This window comes from Saccostrea cucullata, unplaced genomic scaffold (assembly GCF_032062105.1).
Source record: "Saccostrea cucullata isolate Sc308-1 unplaced genomic scaffold, CSIRO_AGI_Scuc_v1 ctg778, whole genome shotgun sequence".
NCBI lineage: Eukaryota > Metazoa > Mollusca > Bivalvia > Ostreida > Ostreidae > Saccostrea > Saccostrea cuccullata.
The window spans coordinates 176,942-197,598 of NW_026925444.1; the positions used below are offsets into that span (position 1 = coordinate 176,942).

The 20,657-nt window shown below is 33.6% G+C and overlaps 1 protein-coding gene across 1 annotated transcript; it reads left to right on the forward strand.

Moving 5' to 3' along the window:
• Positions 1-1,426: 1,426 nt before the first annotated feature.
• On the forward strand, positions 1,427-5,048 carry LOC134268852 (uncharacterized). Its single transcript, XM_062751094.1, has 5 exons — positions 1,427-1,539; positions 1,687-1,800; positions 2,964-3,161; positions 3,408-3,545; positions 4,773-5,048. The coding sequence occupies exons 2-5, from the start codon at positions 1,708-1,710 to the stop codon at positions 4,875-4,877; spliced, it is 534 nt and encodes a 177-aa protein (XP_062607078.1). The 5' UTR covers positions 1,427-1,539; positions 1,687-1,707; the 3' UTR covers positions 4,878-5,048.
• Positions 5,049-20,657: the final 15,609 nt, after the last annotated feature.

The following is a 20,657-nucleotide window of genomic DNA, read 5'->3' on the forward strand; positions in this document are numbered from 1 at the left end:
GAAGCAAGTCCATTAGTGTGCATCCTAAGATGTATCGTCCATGCAAGTTTGCACATTATAAGGCTCATAGTTAATTGGAAATGAAACATACATCAAAAACTAACATTTTCACTCATCCACAAAATGTAGGTCAGATTCAGCATCCGAAGCAAGCCTGGTAGTATGCATCCTAAGATGTATCATCCATGCAAGATTGGTCATTAAAGAACTCATAGTTACTTGGAAATGAAACCTGCACCAAAAACTTTTACTTGTTCACTCAACCGGAAAATGTAGGTCAGATTCAGCATCCGAAGCAAGCCCGGTAGTGTGCATCCTTAGATTTATCATCCTTGCAAGTTTGGTCAACATAGGGCTTAAAGTTACTTGCAAATGAAACCTGCTCCAAACACTTTAACCTGTTCACTCAACTGGAAAATGTTGGTCAGATTCAGCATCCGAAGCAAGCCCGGTAGTATCCATCCTTAGATGTATCATCCATGCAAGTTTGGTCAATATAGGGCTTATAGTTACTTGGAAATGAAACCTGCACCAAAAACTTTAACCTGTTCACTCAACCGGAAAATGTAGGTCAGATTCAGCATCTGAAGCAAGCCTGGTAGTATCCATCCTTAGATGTATCATCCATGCAAGTTTGGTCAACATAGGACTTACAGATACTTGGAAATGAAACCTGCACCAAAAACTTTAACCTGTTCACTCAACCGGAAAATGTAGGTCAGATTCAGCATCCGAAGCAAGCCTGGTTGTATCCATCCTTAGATGTATCATCCATGCAAGTTTGGTCAACATAGGACTTACAGATACTTGGAAATGAAACCTGCACCAAAAAACTTTAACCTGTTCACTCAACCGGAAAAAGTAGGTCAGATTCAGCATCCGAAGCAAGCCCGGTAGTATGCATCCTTAGATGTATCATCCATGCAAGTTTGGTTAACATAGGGCTTATAGTTACTTGGAAATGAAACCTACACCAAAAACTGCACCAAAAATGTTAACCTGCTCCAAAAACATGAACCTGGTCATTCCTTTGCTAAAATCGCACCATCTGAAACTTTGACTGGTACAATGAAACACACTAGAACCATCTTCCATGCATGTCTAATCAATATAGGACATAGAAGTACTTAAAAAGAAAACTGCTCCAAAAAACTTAACCTTAACCCGGGACGCCGACGCCGACACCGACGCCGACGCCGAGGGTATTACATAAGCTCCCCCAACTTCGTTGAGGTGAGCTAAAAATGAGAAAATTCGGAAATTTACCTATTTTCTGACGTTCCTGTGATCTTTGTGTATCTCATAACTTATAACAAATACTCATTTAGTGGTTTTCAATTTATAAACTGTTGCATCATTCTAAAAGACACCCAAACCAGGTGTCTTACCATATCTTGTCCTTTAATATTCAATTTGTGACATTTATTTTGATCATTATTATAGCTAGGCGTTGTTACCATTGTGCTATTTGTAACACAATCAGTCAAACAAAGGAATTTGGAGGACACCGTATATAAAATCCAGAACAACAGCGAGTCGGTACGTTTTTTTCCTCTCGGTTTTTTACGTTTACGCCTTCTTATATATCAAGTTGAAGAAGAATTTGACATGAAAATATTTATTTGCAATAGATTTATTTATTTATGCATTTTTAATTCATTTATTATTTATTACTTTTCTTAAAAGTTTATAAAGCTGAAGAGATATATGAATGCATCTCTGACTAAAAATTATACCAGTGATAGAACAGATACAAACAACAATGTATCTAACAGCTGGAACTTAAGATTTTTCATCGGGGTAAGTTCTACTATTAAAATACTAGTAGTCAGGTGTTATTTTGAACTTTAATATCTTGAAATAGAAATGAAAATCAAAATTCTGGAAGAAGGACCCTTGCTCATCATAAGTATGACCCTTGCTCATCATAAGTATGAAGTTTTCAAGTTAAATACCCGGAATCAGAGAGGAATTTTTCATAGAGGTACTGCAAATTGATATAATCAATAAAGCTTCGCCCTAACACCAGAACCCCTGACTCTGGGACCATGACATTCAATTTTTTGGAAGAGACACCCTTCCTCGACATACCGGTATATAGTAAGTTTAATACCCAGGATCAGTGATTTTCCAAGAATTAATGCATTTTCACTACCAATAACATAAGAGCCCTACCCTAAAACCAGAACCCTGATTCGGTACATGAAATTAAGAATTTTGAAAGACATTGTTTATTTTTGTTTGGTTGTTTGTTTAATACCCAGGAGCAAAGATTCTGAAGATTTTCACAGCAATAATACATTTTCAAAAAATAATCCATATGGCTCCGCCTTACCCTGACCTTGGGGCCATGATTTTCACAATTTTGGTAGAGGACTCAATGCTCATGCCTACAGTTTGACTGCTTGACGTCGAGGATCGGAGTAAAGAAGATTTTAAAAGATTGCTTTAATTATAGTGGTTTTGGTACCTTCCCTCGGGTTCCGGGGAAGAGGGATCATGACATTTTTGTTCCCCTTCAACCAAAGATGCTTTATGCCAATTTTTAAATTTCATTGAGTGGTTTCAGAGAAGAAACTAAAATGTTCAACAAGTAACGAACGACGCACGACGATGGACGAAAACAGATACTTTTAACAATAGGTCAAAGTAGGAAAAAGTTAAATGTATTGTAACGTTAATATTTTCATGTCTTATGACAAATCGTTTGGGGCTTAAATTTCAAAAGTATACTGAATATCGGCACAACTGACTATTTTGAGAAATAAATCAAGTTGAAGAGAAAATATTGTATTTTACAAAATCCATATATAATTATTATTACATGTACTATTAATTGTTTTTCAAATAATTACTATGCTATTATTTACTGAAGTTAATTGTTGGCGGATTTTTTCCTTATTTCTCGATCATGAGGCCAAATTGAGTTTTAAAAGGTTTTTTTTTATTTCATATATTTCCAGCGTAATTGTTGTGCTGTTAACCCGATAAACTCCACCACAAATGACTTTGACAATACACCATGGTGTACAACAGCTGGAGATTGTCAGATGACCAACTCACAAATACCAAAGACTTGTTGTGAAAGCTACTCTGCAAAGAATCCTGTACTGACAAAAGGGAGTTGTCACGAATATGTAGCGTCAGGCTTCTATAAAATGGTTAATGAAACAATGCTTACATAAAAAGTCAAATAAATATATTCAATGAAAAGAATTAGTTATATGTATAAAGAAATCTGGGTTATATGATTTTTTATCATCTGACAGAATCACAATACAAAACTTTTCACTTTTCAAACAAAAAAAATAAATATACATGTATCTAAGAAGCTTTAATGACTATTAAAAAAGGGTCCAAGTGTTAAAAAACAGAGTTACTGACTGAATGATTGCCTTATATTGTAGGGATGCTTTGATGTAGTAAAACGTGAGCTTCAATCTCGTAAAGAGGATTATATACAACGACAAAAGGAACAACAGAAGGACCAAAACAAGTATTTTAAGGATGTTACCATATATTGGAAAACATTAAGTTACATAAAGGTACAGGGTTCATTTTTGCCAATTCAGATTTTGATTCATAGTGATTTAAAAAAATTAAAAGATTCACATAACTCGAATAAACATGTATCTAAAAGATTATGGACAAAAGTTGTCTGGGGAAGCTATAACGAATATCCTCAACGAGGAATGACAAATCGTGAAATTATTAATTAAATTAAAAACCTCAACATAAAGCATGAAATTTCTTTATGCAACAATGTTCTTTTTATGCATCTTGATGTGATTCAATTTCCTTATAAATTGTAGTAAGGGTAATGGAAAAAAGTTGACATAAGTATCCTTTATAAATTTACATTTCCTGAATAATATGAGATTTGATGATTTTGCCTCATATTATATGATTAACTAAAAAGATTTACTTTGAAGAAATATCTTGGATTAATTGTTAGTTTTGAGATACTTTTGTGAGCATTTTCTATTTCTGGGGAACAAGCTACCTTGAAAGACAACATTTGTAGTCTGCTTATTACAAGTGTATTTTCTTTTGTTATACATACATCATCATTTGTTACACGTATATAGCGAATTTAAAAGGCGGAGTAACAAACGGGGATCGATGTAAGATAAATACTTGTCAATCAATACAAATATAATAATTAAAGTGTAGAGAACTTTTATATTAAATATGAATGGCAAGTTTGCTCTTATCCATACAGATTATTTATTTCGAAGCAAACGTAGGTTGCTGCAAATTAATGAGATCTGAGTTGTGTTCATGTACAAGTAGTTAATTCAATGTTAAATACAGCTGTAGATGTACTATGAGCAAAGAGCTCACTAGATGATACCCCCGCCTCCAATATGAATTTAATGGGATTGTCCTTGTATTGCTATTGTAAACCCAAAATATGTGTCGGACCAGAAAGTAAAATAGGAGGTGCACGAAGGCAATATGTTATAAAGATTCTGTGAAAATTTCATCAAAATTAATTTCATTCATTGGTATGAGAGGAGTTGCGGATAAGAGATGGGTACCCCAAAGCGTAACAGACGGACGGACATACTGATTACTATATATCCTCCCGCTTTCCAAGGGGAGGGGGGGTATAATAAATTGTACATAGAACTATGCGTTTGTATGTTACGTATAATTGTTTACAATTACTAGTACTGTTAGTAATACTGTTAATAATATCATCTAGTTTCATGATATCTGAATACAGTTAATTAGGTAATAAGAATGAGGAATGTTTGCATTTGTTTCAGGGTGCCTCCTGTTTGTGTTCTGTTACCTGTTTAATCCTCATTGTGATTTTGTTCAAGAGACGCCAAAATAAGGACACAAAAACAGAGATGAAAACAATGAAGTGAAGGCATGCGACAAATCAAAGCAACCAAGTTCTTATACTAGTGCAGGACACGTTACGTAATAACATCCGTCAGAAGTCTATATCAATTTTACATTCAATAAAGATTTCTTTCTCTATTTCTCTTAAAATTAACTGCTCTTAATTTCTTCGTAAACATGTCAATTCCTAACCCACCTGAAGTAATCTGCCCGCGTATGAATATAAACATTCTTGGGACTACTTTTTATTAAAAGTACTTCTAAATGTAAACAAACGTATTTTGACAGTGCTTATTGACATGTCAGTCAAATTATTAAACAATAATGAAAAATAAATGCTCATTTTCTTGTCATTTTTGTTTCATTTTCTTTCTGATGTAACCGTAAACATATTAATCGTATGTAAATGTGATGTATATTTCCACACCATGGCTAGTGCTAGTTCTCAGAGCCAGAATCAGTTTGGTCACTTTGAATTTGGTTTAGTGATGGAGTTTGATGAATTCAATTGTGAAACAACCGATTTCCAACATTAACACGTGTTATGTATCAGTAAAATAGAAAATATCACTGAAAACTTCAGCATTTGTGTTTTGTCTGACCTCCCTGAACCTGTGCCTCCCGCAACCCCTCTCAACATGCTCAAAATGTATAACAGAATCAAAGAAAGTTCAGATTTAAAAAAATGAACAAGTTATTTAAATCTCTTCAAACAACCGGCACCAAGAAAAACACAACCTAGGGGTGTAGAATGTTTCAAGGTCAATATATATGTACTGCAAGAGACCAGAAGAGCTTATAGGATAGTAAGGTGTTCGTCGGTCTGTAAACATTTTTTCTAGGGATGTCAACGAATATTCGAATATTCATTCGATGAGTTGATATTCGAATATGAATTTATGATTCGAATATTCGTTTTTAAGTATACAAGCATTAAAAAGAGAAAAAAAAGCCGGGCAAGTTTTATTAGAAATTGAATCAAGTTTGTACAAAATAAAAAAAACACTCCTCTTGGATTACCTGAAAGGTGTGAAGAGTGCATCCATTTTAGTAGTTTATTTATTTGTTCACTTAATTAGTGGTATAATAGTGTCCAGTACTTACAATCAGCTTGTATTGTTGTAAGGACAAAGTTTTACAGTAAACACACGGACCCTTTGTTTATGTAAATATCATTAAAATCATTATCAGGAAATTAAGATTAGCAAAAAGTAATTGATTTAAATGTTTCACCGTTAGATAATTGTTCTGCTTGGTATGAGTTTGTAGGAGTTATCGATGTAGACTTTAGTAAGACAATCTTGAATTTTCCAAAAACAATCATTACATTTTGGATATATATTATTAAATATAATTAAAAAAATATATAATTGCAGTGCATTTACCACACTCTACTTGAGTTTTTATTTCAAAATAATGCCATAAAACCTAATATACTACTTGACAGGAGAGTGAAGATTTATATATTTAATCTATTTTATCGAATATTCGAATATATTCGAATACTTCTATCGAATATTCGAATATCAATTATTGACAATTTTGACAACCCTAATTTTTTCAAAACGCTACTCCTCCTACAGTTTTGATCTGATTTCAATATAACTTGGCACACAAGTAGACTACACTAAGATACATAAAACAGTACATCAGTTTTTGATTTCGTTGAACGGTGTTGCAATGGTTACTAAAAATAGAATTTTCTGTGAAATTCATTTCAAACGCTACTTCTTCTACAGTTTTGGTCTGATTTCAATATTTCTTGGCACAAAAGTAGACTACACTAAGATATATAAAATGGTGCATCGGTTTTTCCTTTCGATGAACGGTGTTGCCATGGTTACTAAAAATAGATTTCTCTGTGAAATTCCTTTAAAACGCTACTACTCCTACAATATTGATCTGATGGTCTGATTTCAATATAACTTGGCACACAAGTAGACTACACTAAGATACATAAAATAGTGCATCGGTTTTTGACTTCGTTGAACGGTGTTGCCATGGTTACTAAAAATAGAATTTTCTGTGAAATTCTTTAAAATGCTACTCCTTCTACAGTTTTGGTCTGATTTCAATATAACTTGGCAAACAAGTAGACAACACTATGATACATAAAATACTGCATCGGTTTTTGATTTCGATGAATGGTGTTGCCATGGTTACTAAAACAAGAATTTTCTGTGAAATTCCTTTAAAACGCTACTCCTTCTACAGTTTTGGCCTGGTGGCAATGGTTTCTTTTCTCATCCTTTGTTATAAATACAAACCAGTAGAGCTACAGTCTCGACAGAGACTTCTGGTTTTTTTATGGGAAACCCAAGATATTTGTGGGATCAAAAAGTTAAATAGGAGGTGCCAATGGCATAATGTAATAAAGATTCTCTGAAAGTCTCGTCGCCCGCGTGCCGCAGAGCGTCTGTTCTATGCTCGGTTCTATTCTATTCTGTTCTATTCTCTGCTCGAATCCCACTGAGGGACGTAGAGACCAGTTTCCCGGATGAGATCGTGTTAACCGAGGTCCTTTGTCGCAGTAGGTCCTGGCACGAAAAAGATTCCTCCCAGCTCGATGGCCCCGACTGCCAAGTATAGGGAAAAATGTCAGCTCTTCGTCGGCAAGTGGTGGCATCTCTATACGAGGGTCGTTAGAAAAGTTCGCGGACACATTGAATTACGGAAAATCTATTGTGTACTGTGAAGTATGACCTATGTCTGAATAAATTCCTACATTTTGTTTATTTGTATGTAAAAAATCAGGTCCATATAATAAAATCTTGAAAATTTACAACGATATTTACTATAAGATCATGGGATTCACGGAGCAATCACTTGACGTAAGGCGACGTGACAGCCAGATTTCAACCGGTTAAGCTTTGTCGCAGTTCTATAAATCTTTCACTTCTTCAGATTTTTCTTATCTTTTTTCTTCTTTAAAATGAATATCTATATCAAAACATGTTACTTTTCTTCTATATAATGTCTTTTGTACTGATTCGGATGTTTATTGAGATCTTTAAAAAGTCTATGCATTAATCGATCAGGTATGGAAACTATGCAAAACCATATAGGCGCAACGCAACGTCCATGCGATACGGGGATATTGAAGTATCAATGGAGTTAATCATTCAAAATGTTAATCCTTCCCTTCTTATGAAGCTACAACCATTTGAAAACTTGTCCTTTGTAGGTGTAGGAAATTCCCGGCAGCATCTTGAACATTTTGATCTCTTTTTAAACCTTTTCCAGTCTGCATACATAATTTTTACGTAGTGCAATGCTCCATGACGCTCAATGACGTTCCGATTTTTTGCTATGTTTTTAAGCGTTGATCAGTTATAAACGGCTATAAAACAGTCATATACACTCCAATTTAGTTCAAAATTTCTCCCAGTAACGTTTCATGAATGCTTTAGCGGCAGGTAAAATATCATAAAACTCTTTGCGGTACAATTGTGCAATTTTTAATTTTGATAAAGAGTCTTTGTGATGTAAACGTGCCAAAATGTAGCATGCTCCGTGAAGCAAGTTTTATCAAAATAAAAAAGCTGCATATTTTTCAATAGTCATCGGAGAGCACCAATTTTTTGTACATTTATTGGAAAAAGGGTAAAGATTTTATCTGGAAAGTTTGACCGGTTTCGTGGAAATAGTGCGCTCACAATAGAACTTGTCCGCGAACTTTTCTAACACCCCTCGTATGAGTGAAACATTCTTGAGAGGGACGTTAAACAATATACAATCAATCTGAAAGTCTCATCAAATTTCATACAGTGGTATAAGAGGAGTTGCGGATAAGAGCTGGGTTCCCCTAAGGGTAACAGACGGACAAACACTCCGATTACTATATACCCTCCCACTCTCCATGTGGTATAAAAATGTATTACATTTTGTGATATATTTTATTAGACTGGAGCATTAAGAGGCGCATTGAGCGGAGAGAAGAACTTATTGATGTGCAATCAGTTGCACCAAATCAACTCTATAGTCCCCTCGAGAAGTTCCTTAGAAGAGCCTTAAGAAATGGGGAAGTTTATCATAAAAAAGGAGCTATTAACCGAAACTGGCAGCACTAAAGAGAAACATAGACATTGCTTCAATAACTGTTACCGGTCCCTCATCACAATCCTTTAACAACCATGCTTTGAGTAGCAAATCTTCTACCCACAATTCTGCATTTGTTCAGAATTCATCCTTCATGAATTGTGAGATTCATTTCCAACATCACCATACAGGAGCCAAATCAAAAAGACTTAAAATAAACAAGAGGCCCACGGGCCTTATAAGTCACCTGAGTATCATGTGACAACTTTTTAAACAATGGAATTGGTTCGTGTTTTAAATCAAAGGCAATGAAATTCAAAATTTTGAAAGAGGCACTATTGCTCATCATAGCTATACACTTAGTTTGCTTACTTTGGTTACCTAATACCCACAGGTGGATCACAGTAACAAAGAGCAATTGTAATTCCACTTTATAACCAGTTGTGCACCCAATCCCACAGAAACCACGGACCCTGCGGGCACATATTTCAAAATTCTGGAAATCTTAACATAAATTTTATTTCATTATAAATGGTTGATTAATACCAAAAATCAGATTTCTAAGCATTAATTTTTCTTAGACTATGTAACTCCCACGCCCCACCTCAGTACCCTGACCAAGGGGCCCTTAAATTACCATTTTTGAGTAGGCGCCTTTCATCATAATTAATATGTACTTACAACATTGGCATTATACCCAGAAGCAAAGGAAAAATTTTCGAAGAATTCATGCATTTTCACTATATAATCATTAGAGCCGCGACCTAATACCAAAACCCCTGACTCTGGGCCCCTGAAATTCACAAATGTGGAAGAGACATCCTTCCTCATCATAACTATGTACATAGTTCATTGGTTTAATACTCAGGAGCAGAGAAGAACATTTTTAAAGAAAATCAATTAATGTATTTTCACTATAAAAAGAAATAGAGCCCCCACCCTAATCCCATGACCCATGGCCCTGAGGCCATGAAATTCACAATTTTCGAAGAGGCACGCTTATTCAACATAACTATGTACTCGGTTAGTATGTTTAATACCCAGGAGCAGAGAAGATTTTCAAAGAATTTATGCATTTTCATGATGTAATTAATAGAGCCCCGCACTAACACAAGAACCCCTGACCCCGGGACCATGAAATTCACAATTTTGGAAGAGGCTCTCTTATTCAACAAAACTATGTACTTGGTTAGTTTGTCTAATACCCAGGAGCAAAAACGAAGATTTTCAAAGAAATAATGCATTTTCACTATTATATATATAATTAATATCCCGCCCTAACACCAGAACCCCTGACCCCGGGGCCATGACATTAACACTTTTAGAATTTCACAATTTTGGTAGAGGACTCAATGCTGATTACAATCATGCCAACAGTTTGACTGCTTGATGTCCAGGAGTAAAGAAGAAGATTTTTAAAGAATTTCATTAATTTTACTGGTTTTGACCCCACCCCTCAGGTCCCAGGGATCATGAAATTCACAATTGTTGTTTCCTATCACCCTTAAATGCTTTGTGCCAAATTTCGTTGAAATTGGTTGAGTGGTTGCAGAGAAAAAGCTGAAAATGTTTATTAAATGTTAACGCACGACGACGGACGAAAACAGATAGCAATAGGTCACCTGAGTTTACTCAGGTGACCTAAAAATCAGACTTTTGTATTGCTGTGGATCAATATGTATCCGTTATAGCGAGCGCAGCGAGCTCAATAGACTAACGTGTAAGAACAGAGGAAATTCGGAATGAAATCTGTACATACGTCAGGCAAATTTCTCTGTGAAACATTCCCAGAATTCCTGCACTACCCAATGTCGTTTGCGCGAATAAATCAAAAATAGTTAAAAAAGAATAAAGGAACATTGTTTCTTACCGAGAAATTAACGAAATGATTTTGCCTTGCCTTATTCAAAAAATACCCCCATGCAACAACACTGGCCTTCATCTTGCCCTTCGGAAATGATACATATGACGTCACCGGAAACTTACGAATTTTGACGATATGCTAATTAAGTCATGTCAGATGCTTCCGTGAAATAGATAAATAAATAAACAATAACTTAAAGCATAAAAAGCTTCCAGTTTGTAGAAATCTTTCAAAGAAACAAAAAATAACTCTGCAATCTTTTTCGACCAAAATTGTGCTAGGTCTATAGTTTAAACCAGACGCTCGGCCGTTTCCGTAAGCTCCGACGAGCTCCGTGACGTCGTGTGACGTCACAGCTAGACGAGATGTCTCGTGCGACTTGATGTTTGAAGTGGCTGATCAATTTTTTAAGTGTTTTGATGGTACAACTGCGCTCGCCTCAACGGTCACACCGTAAAACATATTAAACAAACAAACCAAGAATCGCAGAGGGGATGATATACACAACAAAGATCATAAACAAGGCCGAATGTATGACAGACAAGGTAAATTTTTAAGAGTTATCTTTCTTTGTATATTCTGTTATAATTGTTTAAAAAAACTCAAACTGTAACTTATTCTTGAAATTTAAATATATAGGCGAGTCAAGGTGTCCAGTTTCCTCATTCAAGAAATACTTGTCATAGCTCCATCTAATTCCAATTGTTGGCAAAGACCCAAAAGAAAGTATTCCGATGATGAAGACACCTGGTACGAAAATTCTGCACTCGGAAAAAAACACGCTATGTTCTTTTATGTCCCGTGCAAGTGAGGAGTACACCCTGTCCAAACGTTATTATTATACGTATTACGTGTTTTTTTTTATTTAATGAAAATTTCGGTATAATTGATAGGTACGCGAACTCCTGTGATGAAAGCGTATCATTACAAGGTATGTACACATTGACAAACTACTATATTCCGGAATAACGTCAATTTTCATCTTGTCCGGTTGTAACAGAAAAATATCTTCAACAGTTTATTCTAGAAAAAGGTTGAAAAATCTTCTGGCATCTCTTTGATATTTTACAGGATCGTTCTCTTACATCATATTTAGACATAATATGTTTGTTCACAACCTCTGTTAAGAGAATAAATACCCACATCCTTTGAAATAACAGTCCTTTAAGATGTCCCATTTAATGAAAATTTAGTGTAACGCTTTTTCCATGGTGAAAAAAGAAATTTTGTGGTAAAATTTACAAATTTGAATTGACATACAATGAGTTAGCTGCAGATCTGTAGCGTTATGGTTTTATATATTTTGTCTTTGACCATAACGTTACAGATCCCATAATGCTAAAATGTGCAATTTACGGCGCAATATTTTTTATGCACTTTTGGGAAGAATTTCTCCACTTTCCAGCAGCGGTCAATCAACTAACTTTCACTCCCTAATTCTAGGCACATTATTTAACTAATCTGTATATTTTATCCATCTCCCAACCCTTTATAGTCGTCTCTACAATTGATAAACTCACTTGGTTAAAATTATTTGTTAGATTGCTGAAAATTCACTTCAAGCGAGTTTAATGCCTGGAGAGACAAAAATAAATGGTTGGGAGGTTAATAAAATATACATATTGGCTACAGAATGTGTCTAAAATTTGGGAGGGATAGGTGGTTGATTGACCAATGCTAGAAAGTGGAGAAATTCTCCCCAAAAGTGCGCAAAAAAAAATTGCACCGTAAATTGCACCTTGTTTGCAGTACGGGATCTGTAGTGTTATGGTCAAAGACAAATATATAAAACCATAACGCTACAGATCTGCAGCTAACAATGAGTACTTTTAAACAACAACTTGTTCCAAAAAGATAATGAAAATTTTCCAGGGGCTGAGGTATTTAATGAAACATAATCCGTGTCTTGCAAATGTGTCCCGCTGCGTAAATGACGCCATGTAAAATATATGTAAGTTAATAGCTTATTGATTTATTCCAAATTCAAGAGGCAACATTTATTAAAATTCATTTCAGTGGAAGGCAACTTAAGCGATTATCTCATACAAATGTAGTTATTATTTTAAATTCATGCAAGTGCAGAATTTTCTTTTCATATGCAAGAGAGAAAACAATGGTAGAAAATTAAAAATACAGCGTAATTTGTTTTGTTGATCTGCTTTGTCGAAAAAAGTATATTTACCCAAGGTTCTGTCAACAAATTACTATTTATACTCAGTAATTACTTTAATGGGATTACATGTAATTGTTTAAAAACATAATTATAATATATAAACACTGCACGTACACAATTCATATTGACGTCGTTTTAACGTTACAACGTTGAGTAGCAATTCCTGACGTTGCATCTAAATCATACAGTTCTCACTTGAGCGAGGCCAAAAAGCGCAAATGTCCGACATTCTAAGTGATAATGTGCCCCCTGCAAAGCGGTCTGCAAGATGTGAACAGTCCAAACCCTGTACTGAAAATTTTCCAGAAGTGTTAGATTTCTTGGATGATCATGACCTCAACAAAGTTCTTTGCGAAATTGGAGACCACAAGTTTCAAAACACCAACACGGGATTTGTTTCTTTACCAGAAGCCCAAGTACCAACAACTTCCACATATCAAATTGTCAAATAACATTTAATATGCAAAAAAACTAAAAATGTTCAATTATTGTTGACTGCACAATTAAGATTGTTAGGCTACTTTGCTTTGAAAATTTATTACGGTGATAAGTGTGGTCAATTTACATGTATATATGCTGACTGTTGAAACTACTTTTAATGAAGACATTATCTGTTGACTGTTATTATATTAATTTATTAATCAATTTATTTGTGATATACACTGTGTAAACTGTGATAAATAACTTATTAATTTATTTGTGATATTAACTGTGATAAATAACTTTATCAATTTATTTGTGATATTAACCGTGATAAATAACCTTATCAATTTATTTGTGATATTTTCTGTGATAAAGAATTCTTTAAATGATGACTATAGATGTGAAATATATTGTTGATATAACTGTCATATTAACTTTATTTTAAAATGTTATCAAATTTTAAAAATTAAATTCATTGAAAAAAAAAATCATTTCTGTATTTCTTCGGTCTTAAAATAGCTTAAAAATATGATTAAATGAATACTTTTAAAAATTGTTTCGGTATAATAAAACAGTTATAGAATGGATTTTCGGAAAATAACAATTTTATGGACCATAAAATTGCGTTTTCTTTCAAATCCATTATATAACTGTATACTATTAACAATAGAGTTCAGCTACAAAATTTTTGCAAGAATTTTCTAGAAGTTTTGATGCCAGAGAAAATTTATACAATTATGACGACAAATATTTAATAGAAAGATATCGTTTAGACAGACAATTAATTGAAAATATCTATGAATTTGCTAAAGGTGATTTGGAAAGATAAACAAAGAGAAATAAAGCCATCAGTGTTTCGTCTCATGTTTTAACTCCACTGAGATTCTGGCAGGTTTTTTTTCATCGTTTTGGGCGATTCCGAGAATCGCGAATTGGGGATGTCGAGAATGGCCGTTTCTCAAATAGTTGACGATGTGTCATGTAGCACCAGTAAACATGCTTCCGGTATGTAATATACTCTATTCTCTATTCATGATAACTGAGTTGGTTCCATACGCAAGAGCATGCAGTACATGTAGGTATGATCCATAAATAGTGCAGCCTACTGCAGTATTAAATTATGAAAAATGTTAAGCTGAATTATGTACTTTCACATAATCAGCTGGTATTATACATATGTGAAAAACAACACAGACAAACACGTGGACAACACCGCCGAAGCAGCCACTTCTTAGTTATTGCCACTCCCTTTCATGTTTCAACATGTTGTTTCATAAAATATAACAATTCATTATAGACAAATGCGCTTATAGACAAATGCAGTCAGTTCACAGATTTAACAATCAATGTCAATTGATCAAGCCTCAATAAATGATTACTATGATTATTAACTTGCTTACTTACTATTAAGTTTATAATTCACTTATTACGGACCTTTGTACATATTTATATAATTTTTCTATGTTGCATATCATTATGTTGTCTTATATCATGATTTATTGTCATGTATTGTTTGGGAACACACATGCAAATGAGTCCCTTCCCATTCAGATTTGTATAGTAGACCTTCTGATGTTTTTGTTAGTATTTTTTCTGTTCGTATGTAAATTTCTTTTTATTTGTTTTCAATGTTTTGCTTTGGATATAACCTCATGTTTATATATCTACAACTGTCAACATATCTGTTACAAAAACTCAAACTCAACTCCTAGTCTTTATACATACATGTACTGTGTACATTTTTTACAAAATTTTCCATTTTGCGGCGAATTAAATGTCTTTAGATCCGACATTATAGACAATGGGTAATAGTATAGAGCAATATCGAGCCGCAATTGGAACTTTTTACTTTGTGTGTAGGTATGTAACTTGCTCGTCAATGTTTGTTTTTCTTTCACTGCGTGATATTTTTATCTTTTTCCAACATGTGACTCGGAAAATTCTGTTGAAAAGTTTGTATTTTGGTAAAAATCTGTCAGTACACATATCCCTTTTCATGCAATTTTTTGCTTTTATTTTGTTATTAATATCTGGTGATATAGAAACAAACCCAGGCCCTACTTATGAAAGTGTCCTTGACATTTTACACTTAAATATCAGAAGTATCAGAAACAAAATTGATCCACTTAAAGCCATAGTAAATGATTTTGATATTGTGTGCTTTACTGAAACGCATCTCGATGACAAAATTTTGAATAGTGATATTTCTTTAGAAGGTTTTAATTGTATTTTTCGCAAAGATCGAAATTCCTTCGGAGGCGGAGTCATTACTTACACAAGTAACAACATTCGAGCTCACAGACGAATGGATCTCGAACCTGTCAATATTGAAACTGTCGTGTTAGAAATTGATAACCCTACCTCTCAACTCTTCTTATGTTGCGTATATCGTCCTCCGCACGCAGATTCCACTTTTTGGAGAAACTTTTCATGGTCTTTAGATAAAATAAGTGAACTTTCCGACAAAATAATAATTGTTGGTGATATAAATGTTGATCTCTTAAGCACTCCTCACACACATATTATATATGAAATAATATCCAATTGTAGTCTGATCAACAGAATCAGCGAGCCAACGAGAATCACGCATTCCTCTCGAACACTTATTGACCCAATATTTACAACACAAAGCATTGACGTTACAGAGTCAGGAACTTTAAATGTAAGCGCAAATCTTAGCGACCACAGGGCGACTTATGTGTGTCTCACCATGAACTACAAAATTAATCATGCGTATAAGCGAAATGTATGGCTATATAAAGAAGCAGATTTTGAAAAACTCAATTCCTTAATTCAAGATTGCGATTGGGACAGCTTAATAAATAACGTCCAAGATGTTGACACTGCTACGGAAAACTTTACTGCTCATTTCCTATCGTCTGTACGAAAATGTGTTCCAGAAAAGTCGGTCACAATTCGTCCGAAAGATAAACCTTGGTTTGACTCAGTACTCAGGAAAAATATTAGAATACGCAACAGATTACATAAAATAGCAAGAAAAACGAAGAAAGAATCGGATAAGGCTGAATATCGAAAAATCAGAAATCAAGTCAATAACATGAAAAAATATGCGCTATCGAATTATTATGACAACATGGACCTTCAGCTATCTGAAGCGAGCGTGAATAATACTAAATTATACTGGAAAATGCTAAGAGATGCTTTTCATGTAAAACCAAACAAAGATATTCCACCCATACAATACATTTCTGATAGCGGAGAAGAAAATATAGCTTTCTCAGATGATGATAAAGTCGATGTGTTAAATAAGTATTTTTCTTCTATATCCAATGTTGATGACTCTAACAAACAATTACCACCACAGTATTACCTATGCAATGACACACTAAGTGATATAGTAATTACTGAGCAAGAAATTGTCGATATAATATCAATACTCCCTGTCAATAAAGCAATAGGTCCTGATGCAATAAGCCACAAGATGTTAAAATCTACTATTAATTCTGTGTCTAAACCGCTATGCTGGTTATTTAATAAGTCGCTGGCAGAAAATATATTTCCAGATAAATGGAAAATCGCTCATGTACTACCGTTGTTTAAAAAAGAAGATCCTTCAGTAGCTACTAATTATAGACCGGTATCATTGTTGAGCTGTGTTAGCAAAATTATGGAACGAATTGTTTTTAAACATGTGTACAATTACTTTCATCAGAATAATTTATTCTACAAATTTCAAGCAGGCTTTTTGCCAGGTCACTCAACCGTTTACCAACTACTTGAAACTTATCACACTATAATTAAGAATATCGACGAAGGAAAATTTTGTTGCATGGTATTTTGTGATCTGTCTAAGGCTTTCGACAGAGTATGGCATAAGGGTTTACTTTTTAAATTAAAAACTTATGGATTATGTGGAAATATTCTTACCTGGATAGAGAGTTATCTATGTAATAGAAGACAGAAAGTTATGTACAAAGATATTTTTTCGTCTAACAGAAACATTAACGCTGGTGTACCACAAGGATCTGTTCTTGGTCCTTTACTTTTTTTGATTTATGTGAATGATGTATCAGAAAACATGATTTCATTGTGTAGATTGTTTGCAGATGACAACTCGTTGCAAAGTTCCTCTTATAATGTTGCAACTATTGAATATACTTTAAATCATGATTTAGATATTCTTGACAAGTGGTCTTCCAAATGGCTTATGAAATTTAACCCATCTAAAACGAAAGCATTATTCTTTACATTAAAATCCAATTATTATCTCCCAAAATTACAATTTCAACGATGTAATCTAGAATACATAACCTCTCATAAGCATTTGGGTTTACTTTTGAGCCAAAATCTTAATTGGTCTGATCATATAGACAATATAGTTAAACAGGCTTACCAAAGACTAGGTCTTTTAAAAAAGCTGAAATACAATATCGGTAGAAAAACTTTATCTAAAATGTACATAACATTCATTAGACCGCTACTTGAATATTGTTCTATAGTTTGGGACGGGTGTTCTTTACAAGATGTTGAACGATTAGAAATGGTACAGCGTTATGCTGCAAGAATTATTACAGGGTTACCAATTATCGCTTCAAGAGATGCATTATATTTAGAAACAGGATGGGAACCTCTTGCAGATAGGCGAAAAGTAGCAAAACTTAATACTATGTACAAGGTACATCACAACTTAGTACCCGATTATTTAAAAAGTATTTTTCCCGCAACAAGACGTAATGAATCAAAGTACGATACACGCAATAGAGAGGACTACACTATTCCTAGATGTAGACTTGAAATATTCAAGAAATCTTTTGTTCCTGATACAATAAACCAATGGAATAGTCTGAGTATCACCACTAGAAACAGCATATCTTTTAGCAGCTTTAAAAATAACATACATAAAAAACCAGCAGACCCCCCTTCTTATTTCTCCCATGGTAATAGACGACTTAATATCATACATACTAAACTACGACACAATTGCATTTTAAATTATGATCTTTATAGAAGAAACATTATCGAGAGTCCTAACTGTTCATGTGGTACACCAGAAGACCCATATCATTTTTTCTTTGTCTGCAATAAGTACCAATATGCTAGAGAAAAGCTATTCAGAGATTTACTGTGTCTTACGAAACCAAATATCAAATTGAACATTATTGATTGTCATTTACTTCTGTGGGGAGATGAGTCACAAAATGTAGAAATCAATAAATATATTTTTCAGTCAGTTCATAAATTTATAAGAGATTCTGGTAGATTTAATTAACTATTACTGCCTAACACTTACACTCTATATATCTATATAATTATATATTTATCATAATTATGTAACAAATGTATGTTTCAATTTAACAAACTTGTTTGTACATCAATATTCCTTTTCACTTATTTTCCCTATGTATATATATTGACAGTTGTATGGTGAGAACCTAGTAAGTTGTTAGAACTTGTGTTCAAACCATTTGTATAGTATTTATACAATAAAATATGTTCAAACCATTATACATATCCAAATCGATTATTATTTATAATTATCATGTAAATTCGCCTTAATCTAAATTCCTATTCTTCTGAAACGAAATGCATTTGTAGCAGTCCGAAAAGGGATAAAAATTAGGTTTATGAAATTTCAATGTACATAATATCCTAAATATTGAGATTTTTTTATTACGTTAAACTTATTTTTGATAACTATTAATTAGATATTATTAAATTTATAATTATTAGACTTGAATTGTTAGATTTTAAATGTAGTTAAATGTACCATTGAAAATATCTCAAGATTGTGAACTGATTAGCACAGCCAAGGTTGACAATGGTTTTTTGATGGTATGAAAATTTCAATGTAATACACTCAACTACATGCAAAATTTGTCATTTATACTGAATGTTTATACAGATATGTATTACAGTAGCCTTGTACGCATACATTCGTCAATGATGACTGTTGCTACGCCGGAGGGCGTGTTTTCATTAAATAGCGGGTACTTGAGTTTTTTAACAAATTTTCTACATGGCAGTTATGCCCCTCTGGATTTTGGAAATTCCAATTATTTGCAGTTTCCGATTTCATTTTCTTTGCAGAAGAGGAATATATAGAAATTAAATTTGATTTACAGATTTATTATAAATTAATCTAGGTCAGTTCTGTTTTGGGCACAATCAAGCCATTTTGGATAGAGTTAGGCCCATTGGAATTAGAAAAATTCCAATTATTTGGGAGAGGGGGCATTTATGCCTGTGATTTACAAAAATCTCTTGTTTCTGTTTCTGTATAATTATATTTCATTTTACAAGAAAGTAAAATATGGACATTATTAGAGAAAAAATCCAATTATTATTTGCCCTTTTTCTAAAACAGTTTAAAGCTGAATAAATCAAATTTAAATGCAGCCAAACAAATTTTAAGCATATATCAAAACAAGATATATTCGCATCTCTTGTTTTTATTTTTTACATGAAATTTACATTAATCATCAACGCTTTTTCTATGTCAGTTTTTTATGCAGCCAAACATTTAATGATAAAAACGAAGATTTTTTTAATATGCATAAAGATATAAAAGAAGTTATTGATTTTGTACACTGTAGGTGAATATTAACTGCATGCATGGAATAACTGCCCGGTATGCAGAAATTCAAATCAAAAAAGATTATCAAATATTTATCTTTTGCATCAATAACATAAGAAGTTCAAAGGTAAATAGCACAGCTCCTGGCCTTTGATCAAGTGTACTACGGCCTTGTGTACACCTTGTAATCAATGGATAAATACGATCAAACTGCCTTGATCAGAAAATCAATGAATTGCTAGGTAAACCAGCACCTTTATCGCATTTCACCAAATCTGCAGTAGATCGTGCTCATTGTGAAGGCTTGCAAAATAATTAATAAAAAAAAAAATAACAAAACAGGGAGAAAAGAATTTTCCTCAGTCTTAATTTTATTGATGATTGGAGTTAGAAAAACCGGCTGGAATTTACATGTGGAACAGAAGTGGACGTGACTCAGAAAAGGTCAATCCCATGTTGACTGGGTATCAGGAAATTAGCATTGTAGTACGAGTTCTGTTGGACACCTCAGAAGGACACGTATGACGTGTATGGGATATTTATATGTGAACTTACAAATTTAAATCCCCAGGCCAGCTGATTCGAGGAGCACGTGGGTCACGTAAACAAAGAAATTAGACATTTAATATGGTCGAAAAAATTCTACGCATTTCCCAGTAGGCAAGTACTTTTGTATTTTCTTATCAGTGCCAGGTATGATTTTAAAAAAATCAAAAATTGAGGGAATATGGAATTCAAGCAAATGTTCTAAATTTTGTATTATTTAGATT